This window comes from Rutidosis leptorrhynchoides, chromosome 8 (genome assembly GCF_046630445.1).
Source record: "Rutidosis leptorrhynchoides isolate AG116_Rl617_1_P2 chromosome 8, CSIRO_AGI_Rlap_v1, whole genome shotgun sequence".
Classification (NCBI taxonomy): Eukaryota; Viridiplantae; Streptophyta; class Magnoliopsida; order Asterales; family Asteraceae; genus Rutidosis; species Rutidosis leptorrhynchoides.
This window is the reverse complement of record NC_092340.1, coordinates 130,823,188-130,832,351: the sequence shown is the minus strand read 5'-3', so window position 1 is coordinate 130,832,351 and position 9,164 is coordinate 130,823,188. Positions and strand designations below refer to the sequence as shown.

Here is a 9,164-nt window from a genome sequence, read left to right as displayed (position 1 = left end):
ATTCTTGATGTTATAATTCAGTAGGCTTATAACTACCTTTAGTGATTTGATTCTTGATTTAGAATACTAATAATGAAGTGTAAGAACAAAGATGATAATGGAGAGAAAGAAAGAAACACTTTGTAAGTGTGAGAAATGGTGCAAGTTTAATGCTTGCATTCATGAGTATTTATAGCCTAAAATCTCAATATAAAAATACATACTTTGTGTACCAAAATTGACTATATGTATACACCAAAATTGACTATCCATATCTATATTATTATTATTATTATAACATCATTTTATTTATTCGTTCACAATGTTAATACATCAACTTTATATCATTTACGGAGTCTATTTAAAATATTTATATAAATAATCCTTCAAATAGAATTCAATCACAGCCCATAATTCAAATATGGAAGCATTCAACATCTACTTATATATTCCATTAAAGTCAAGTTAATGAAAATAAGAAGTAAAAATAGATCATATCCAAGTATATTCTCCGTAAATGGAATTAGTAAATTCAAAATCAATGGCCGAATGCAAAAATTATTGTTTGTCTTTACTCTCTAAAAGTCTCATACAGATAGTTTATTATTCGGTTATCGCAACTTAATAATATATATATTTTTTAATAATTTACTTTTATTAGTGTAAAATTCTCTCATGCCTTTAATTTTTACATATAAAATAAAAAAATAAGTAAAAAATAAAAAGTTAAACTGTAAAGTTGAAAAAAAAAAAAAAAAAATCTAATGATACGAAATTTCTTGAACTTTTTTTTTTTTTTTTTGTATGTATGTGTGAAGTATTTAGACCATCATTAACGGTGTATGTTCATGGATTGTTGAGCATATTTTGAGCCGATCACGCCTCTAATGATGTGTGCTCATGGGGTGTTCACCAGGCGCACCGGATGGTTGTACTCAAAAAGTGCAAGACGTATTGTTCAGTTTGGTTGATGTGACCACTTTTAAATGGTTCTTTTTTCTTTTTATATTTTCTTTTTATCCAACTTTCAATCATATCTATAGTTTCTAATAAAATTGTAAAATGATGATGCCATTAATATGTCTAATCCTTCCTTAAAAAAAATTCAAAAAGAAAAACAAAAAAATCTAGGACAACTAAATGATGTCATTATTCTTAATTAATTTAGAATTAAATTAAAATAATATATTAAATTAAATCAATTAAATTTGTTTAATCCTTCCTTTAAAAAAATCAAAAAGAAAAACAAAAAATTTAGGACACTTAGATAATGTCATTATCCTTAATTAATTTAAATTAAAATAATATATTAAATAAAATCAATCAAACAAAATTAATACTAATATAATTATAACTAAAAATAAAATTAACTAAAATTAATTCAATAAATTAAATAAAAACATTATTATTATTTTTGGACAGCGATTGAGATCACTCGAGGGGGACTAAATCACCCGTTGCGATCATCTCCCGTTTATGACAAGGAAGATAGTAATTGTAATGAAAATTGGAAGATGGTGGTGGAAGAATGAATGTAGTTTATTTATTCTGACCAAGTTAACAACGACAAGTTTTTTAGTCAAAATTTGTGGTCCCACGAGTTATTAAACTAAATGACTTTACCATTTACATTCACTTAATACCTAAAACATATCATTAAACTGTTTCGTTTAAACAAACCCATGATTTTACGGGCCATTTCACTAGTTTTAACATATAACTCAACACGTCACTCAACATATCAACCTATTATTTATCAATTTACCAGACCGTAAAACACCTCGCCCGCAATAGTTAAAGATGGTGTTATGGGGGACCATGGGCCATGGGGGAGTATAAGCTTTTGAGTGTTCTCTTAGGTGCTAGTCCTTTGACCAAATAACTCATATAATTAGTAGGATTAGGAGTATTACGTAGTACTTTCTAACTTTTGGTGCTATTACTTTTCCCCTGTTTTACAATTATAATTGTACCTCAGGGTAATTGACCCAATATCATAAAACATACCATCTTCAATTCCACCATTAAGATTCCTAATTCCTAATATTAGTCTCTTTCTAAACTTTGTCAACTTGTGTTTTGTTTTGCTCCAAAACATTATTCTTTACCCTTTTTTTCTGGGTACCCAAAACTTTTAATTGATGTTTCTTGGCTTTTTCATTTCGATTGAATTTCTTTTAAGGATGGTTTGATTCGACCATGTGAATCGAGGGTTTTGGTTTTTTGTGTTAATTAATAAACAAGTTGGGGTTTTTGTAAGAAAAAAGATTTTTTTTTTTTTTTTTTTTTATTTTACAGGTTTTTTTGTGAACAAGAAAGCTTTTTGTGTATCATATCTGGGTTAGTTTTTAAATTAAAACAAGATTACTTTTTTTTTTTAGGATTTTGTTTTGTAAAAGTGGATTAGTTTCATCTTAATAATAATTGAACATTTTATAATTAGGGTGTAATTCAGAAAGTGTTTTGAACCTAGCAATTGGTAGCAGTTTTTGAGTTTATTCAGGCATAGTCCTTTTGGTGACCATAATTAGCAGGTTAGATTTATAATATTAATATTTAATTTATTTATTTTAATTTTAATTATGTGTTTTATATGTTTATATTGTGGTTTATAAGCGTTGATGTTTGAATATCTATGCTTAGTTATACACTTCAACAATTAAGATAGAATAAGGTCTTGTAATAAAAAACTAACCTGTCGCATATTTCTAGTTTGCAATTGGGTTATCATTATATTTGTTAAATTGTTTATTAGTACATGTTATATTATACGTCCATAAATCACAATCAATTCAATTTAACACTCCATTAATGCCCTGATAGCAGTTACTCCGTATATGTTAAACCTTATAAATAACTTCTTTTATGAACAAAACAACTTGTGTTTTCAGTCAGAAAATGGGGACTGATGTTGCTGAAGTTGTTGAGAAACTTCCATCGCCTCATGACATCAAGGTTTGTACTAATTAATAGCAAATCCTTAATAATTTGTAATATACCATTATATGATATATATGATCAAATTTTAACCATCCCGCTAATTAGGCCCTGATATCCTTACAAGAGGTCTCAGATTCAAATTTGTAGTGGCCACGTACAACATAATAGAAATACTCCGTGTAACCCGAACAGGAAAACCTTATCAGATTTTTCGTTTTATGATAAAGTTTGGAGCTTTATACGTTTGTGATGTATTGGTGTTATATCAGGTGCATAGGATTATGTGTACAGAATTAATGAAATTGGTTGACCGGGTCGATAGAATATTTCCAGAAATAGAAGCTGCCAGGCCTCGATGTGATTCCGGGATTCAGTCACTTTGTCTGATAACCGGTGCGATTGAGAAAGCCAAAATGTTGATTCGTGATTGTTGTGAGTCGAGTAAGCTCTACTTGGTATGTTCCTAAAAAAAATTCGCCTTTTTTAGATGATAAGCCAACTTAATTTTCTCATTTTGTCAACTAAGAGTTTTATATTCATTATTGTTTATTACTTGTATTGTATGAACAACAAAAAGTTTATGATCGTGGTTTATGTTGTATGTGTTCAGGCTCTGACAGGAAATACAATTCTGTCAAGATGTAAAAAATCGAAAAGTTTGTTAGAACAGGGGCTGACTCAGATCCAAAATATGGTTCCTGTTATTCTTGCATCAAAGGTTAGTCCAATTATCTATTCATTTATGAATTTAAACTTTGTTCAAGTATTTTTGAAGGTTGCAAAAATCGCTACTCGGTGAGTACTCAGTCGGGACTTTTTAGGGGGTACTAGTACTTGGATGTTGACCAAGTTTGACTTTGACTGATTTGACAGAGTTTTGATCGAGTTTGACCGAGTACTCGCAAGAGTAATTATGAGTTGTGCAATACTTGTTATATTTAATTAATTTCCATTTGTTGATGCATGTTGCTTGAGTTTGGATATTGATAAATTGTTACATGCAGATTTCGAAGATAATTACAGAGCTTCGGTTGGCGAAATTTAGTTTAGATACGTCTGAAGAAGAGGCGGGAAAAGCGGTTAGGGCTATACTCGAAGGATACCGAAACGGTAACCATATTGAAAAAGAAAACAACGTCGAGTATATTCGAATAGCCGCTCAAAAGCTTCAAATAACATCTCATAGATCTCTTTTATCCGAACGAAGATCCATAAAAAAACTTCTCAAACAAATCGGTGAAGAAAACAACAAACAACCAAAGAAACAAATTCTATTGTTCCTTTTGGATTTGTTAAATAAGTACACGAAATCATTAACATCCGGATGCGTAGACAACGATAGCGTTGTTCAAAGTCAAGATTATAATTCTTCAAAAGTTGACTTTTATGTTGACCGTGAAAAAGATCCACCCGAAGAGTTCAAGTGTTCCATTTCTCAAAAGTTAATGTACGATCCGGTTGTTATAGATTCGGGTCAAACGTATGAACGAATGTGGATACAAAAATGGTTTGATGAAGGTCATGATACGTGTCCAAAAACTAAAAAACGGTTACAGAGTTTTTCGTTAATACCGAATACTGCGATGAAGGATCTTATAACGAAATGGTGCGAAACTCACGGAATCACGGTTTCCGACCCGTTTATTCCGTTACCGAACACGTGGGAAAATTCGTCTTCTTCGATTAATAGTTTGAGTTCGATGTATAGTCTTCAATTGCCGGTTGATTACAGTAATTTATCGTTAACGTCGTTAGATAGCAGTCAAATTGTTGACGATAGTCGTGAATTTGAAGTTGGGTTATCTTTAGAATTTGATGAGACAAGTCCTTGGGAGTTTCAGTGTAAGTTTGTGGAAGATTTGATGACCCGTTTGAAAAATAACGATGAAGGTTGTAAGATGATGTCATCGGAGAAAATCGTTGGATCGGTTGTTAGATTTTTGACGGTTGCGCGTGATGTAAATGATGTAAAAGCTCAACGGATTGGATGTTTATTGTTGCTGATTTTGGTTACCAAATGCAGGTTTGTTAACTTCTTTTTTTGGGGGTGTGACAGATATTCGATATGTACTCGTCTGTTACAAAATAACTATCACAGTTTGACTTTTAAAGTTTTCTTTTACAACTTTGACTTTAAATATTTTGTTTGTGCTATATATAATATTGGATGAAATTTATATGAATGAATTAAGTTTTAAATGTGTTTTCATTAGTATAACTTTCAAGTAAAATCATATAAAACAAACAAAAGAAAATTAAAGTCAAAGTTTAAAAAGGACTTTCAAAAGTCAAATGGGACAGTTACTTTGGCACTCCATTATTTTTTTCTATAATGTTGAGGACACGTGCTTATGGGTCAATTTCTACCCTTCGTTATTAATGAGTAGAAGTCAACCCTTTTTTATCCATTTTCTATCCTGTGGGTGAGCCTAAAATATAAGTGTAAGGTCAAACTAGTTGATGTCAGTCCAATATATATTTTTAAGTTAAACAACCTTCAAAATGGTTCTATCAATTGATTTTTGTTTATGTTTAAATTTCTCTAAGAATGCTTTTGTATCCATGATTAACTATATATTTATTTATCTTTTAAAATCAAACAAGTTTATAAAATAAACAAAAATAAATGGTTGTTTGTCAACCCAACCCATGGAAACCTGTTTTTACCGGTACTAAAACAGTAAAACTGTCCTCCTGTTTCAACCCAAACCATTACTGACCCGCCCATCTTGCCACCTCTACATGGTTCTTGAATTAATTGATTATGTCATTTCATGTGTTGATCTAATGAAAAAAAAAAATTTATTATTCATGTGCAGATGTATAAAGTACTTGAACAAAGATGCGTACGTTTTAATTGTCGAATTTCTTGAATCCGAAGTGATAGAAGAAGCCCTTGCTATTATAGAAGAGTTGTCTTCGAATCAAAACTATCGATCAGAAATCGCATCATCCGGCTTGTTTACTTGTCTCTTCAAGCTTCTCGATACCCAAATCACCGAAATTCAAACGCGGGCCCTTAAGATTCTCTATAATTTGACTTTGACCAGAAACGTTCGTTCATTGATTGTTTCCTCAGACCTAATCCCGAAACTAGTTACACTTTCCGAAGATGAGTCGCTTTCAAGATACTGTATAGCAATACTCACGAACCTATGCGGAAATCAAGATAATAAAAGTATAATCGCGGAGACAAACGGGTGCATATCGTTTGTTGCTAGAATTCTCGAAAGTGAAAGTTGTGACGAGCAAGAACAAGCGTTAGAAATTCTTCTTTCGTTATGTTCTCAAAGCGTTCATTTTTGTCGGTTGGTTATGGATGAAGGAGTGATCCCGGCTTTGGTTTCGATTTCGATTAATGGAAATGATAACGGGAAAGCAAAAGCGCAAGAAATGCTTCGGCTTTTGAGAGATATACATCATGAAGAAGATGTTGAAGAATCGAACGCACCGGTTTATGATGTTCAAGAGGATTCGGATAGTTTACATGTGGAGAAGAAGGCGTCTTCTAAAGCTTCGCGGATTTTATCCAAGTTTTCGTTGTTGTCGAAAGCTTCTTTGGTTAACAAACGAAAAGTATAGGCAAGTCTCTTAATTCTGAAAATATGAAATTAACCTTTTAAGGATTTTTCTAACGACGGCCTTAGAGCTGTCGTTAACGTACTTAATTGTACATAGTGGTTAATATTGACATTTTAGTGACGGTTATTCAAATATACCAGATATTTAACCATCTTAACGACAGCCCTATGGTTGCCGTTAGAAAAATACTTCTTTTAAAGAAGTAGCTTATATTCAAATCACTTTTTCTTCAAAAAGTGCATCATCTGAACCTGACTTTCACTTGGGATTACGGTTAAATTTGGTCTTATAGTCATTTAAAGTGTTGTTATTGACCATTTTCATGTTTTTTTTGCAGGTTTTGCAGTTTGTTTTTCTCATAAGCCCTGATTTGTAATCATTTGTAGTAATTGTAGTATGCAGATGAACTTTCTTTCTGTTTCAAGAATCCAACTTGAAGTTGAAAATTAACCATCATGATTTATCCTGCTGATACACATAACTGTAAATATTAAGTTAGTTGACTATATGAACCAATATAACTACCCTTTTTTACTTCATTTATTCAGATTGCAATAATCTGCACATATGATTTCATGTTATTTCTAGGGGTGTGCATGGTACGGGAAAAAACCGAAAAAACCGAGGACCGGACCGAGGAGTTTCGGTACGGTCCATGGTCCTTAATTTTCATATTTTTCGGTCTTCGGTACGGGACGGACCGAACCCGAAAATTCGGGAATAGTACCGGACCGAGAAGGTTTGTTATATTGTGTAATTTCTTTTATGTAGAACCAAAAAAGTTACTTATGTAAATATCAAAATCGTAGCAATCACATATTATACTAAAATAGTTACTTATGACATATAGTAGTTTTATAATTTGAACTATATAGTGTACATCGCAATCACATATAAAAAAATTCAAAACCATGATTACTTCAAGTGCATATATAATGTAGAGATTAATATAGTTGTTATAACTTGATCATGGCTAAGCTCGAATTGTAGTTCGTTTTAGGAATTTTCGTGTTATGCTTAGGAATTTTCGTTTTATGTTGTATGGACAGCATGTAACACATGTAGTGTAGGTTGCTGCTGTAACTTTCCTTTGATAAAGCATGTAATCGCATGCTTCTGTATTTTATCATTTGGTTAAGTAATGAGAATATAATGCCTTTAAAAAATCAATTAATATCAATATAATTGGCTTTTAAATTGGCAATCTTATACGGAGCAACTGTTAAGCCAAGAACCTATTGTAAAAACTAGAAAATGATGTTATGAATTGTATACATGACAAAATATGCTCATATGCAGGATGTGTACAATAGTTAAAAGCGAAAGGTGTATTTGACAATAAAATAACACGAGTATTGTATATCGAACTGGACAATTAATGACTACAAAATAATACGGTCACTTTATTATAAGCTTAACCACGTATGGGTAGTTTATTATAAGTTTAACCACGAATGATTACAAAATATATATGATGAATACTTACAACATGAAAAAATAACAAAAAGGTTGAATTGAGACGGTTCTTTCCATGAAACCAAACCGAAAATTATGGAACCGAACCGAACCGAACCAAAATTATTTGGTACGGTCCTTGGTACGACTTCCTTCAATAATTTGGGACTCGGGACGGAACCGAACCGACTTAATTTGGGACGGAACCGTACCATGCACAGGCCTAGTTATTTCGTATGCGTATCCAATTTATGTTTCTAAGTTTCCATCTTTCCTAATTTTGGATGTCTGACATATTGTTACCATGTGCGCCGCATGGTGCACGCTCTAGCAATATGATCAATGGCTATAAACTATATATGTATCAAACTAGTGAATGGTCTTTGTTATGTGTTGGATTGATCATGAAAGTTTGGTACAAATTTTCCTTTTTAACAAGAACTTAGGTGATCATAATTTAGAAGAATATAGATATCCCTTTTATTTAGCAAAATCAAAATCTGATATTAGTAAGATGGGTCCGGATTACTTGTGGGTAATGTCATGTCAAAATTTGTATGCTACCGCTATGTTGCCCACAAAAAGTGTTCAATTTGTTTTGAATATTAATCAAAATGTAGTATTAATAAAGCCAGTATTCTTTTATTTTTTATTTAGGATATTAATCAAAAATATCCATAAACCCTAAATTTATATAGTGCAAAAAAGTAAATAAGAAATACGACTAAAATTACCTCAACAATATAACAAATTTAATGGTGGGTATCAGGTCTCTACAAATGCGATGGAAAAGTCTTTATAAAGAATGAATCAGATGATTTTGCCAGAACTCTTGCCGGTCTCGGACGTCGAGCGTGTAAAGCTGCGGGGCGGAGCTTTTGACATGCCAGTTGGCTTCTCGCCGCCTTTAGTCATGAGTGAGGGCAAGACAAATCCTCCCTTGGCCAGGAAGCATATGGCTTCCTCACTGTTGATGGGCTTGAGTTGACTAACGAATCCTTCCGGAGTTTCTGTTTTCTCCGCGTCGCGTTGATCAGATTCATCTTCATCGCCGTCAAACTGCAATCTGGTGAGTTTGATGGGATCGTTTGGAGTTTTATAGGTGCTATCGTCATTAGGCTTCAAAGGGTCATATGGTTCTTTGTCAGCGTTGGTAGTTGGTGGTGGGTTGGAACCTCCTGTCATCTTGTACAAAAGCGTTGATCAAA

General features: G+C 32.3%; 1 protein-coding gene across 1 annotated transcript; it reads left to right on the top strand.

Annotated features, from left to right (window-relative positions):
• The first annotated feature begins 2,073 nt into the window (after window positions 1–2,073).
• LOC139861764 (U-box domain-containing protein 5-like) lies at window positions 2,074–7,041 on the top strand. Its single transcript, XM_071850268.1, has 8 exons — window positions 2,074–2,319; window positions 2,423–2,513; window positions 2,871–2,934; window positions 3,189–3,374; window positions 3,530–3,637; window positions 3,924–4,942; window positions 5,739–6,501; window positions 6,839–7,041. Exons 3-7 carry the CDS (start codon window positions 2,878–2,880, stop codon window positions 6,499–6,501), a joined length of 2,133 nt encoding a protein of 710 aa, XP_071706369.1. The 5' UTR covers window positions 2,074–2,319; window positions 2,423–2,513; window positions 2,871–2,877; the 3' UTR covers window positions 6,839–7,041.
• Window positions 7,042–9,164: the final 2,123 nt, after the last annotated feature.

Excerpts from the sequence above, each read along its gene's own strand:
- LOC139861764 (XM_071850268.1), top strand. The coding sequence starts at position 2,878 with ATGGGGACTGATGTTGCTGAAGTTGTTGAGAAACTTCCATCGCCTCAT. Across the intron at positions 2,935-3,188 it reads CATCGCCTCATGACATCAAG|GTGCATAGGATTATGTGTAC; the intron begins GTTTGTACTAAT and ends GTGTTATATCAG. Across the intron at positions 3,638-3,923 it reads CTGTTATTCTTGCATCAAAG|ATTTCGAAGATAATTACAGA; the intron begins GTTAGTCCAATT and ends TGTTACATGCAG.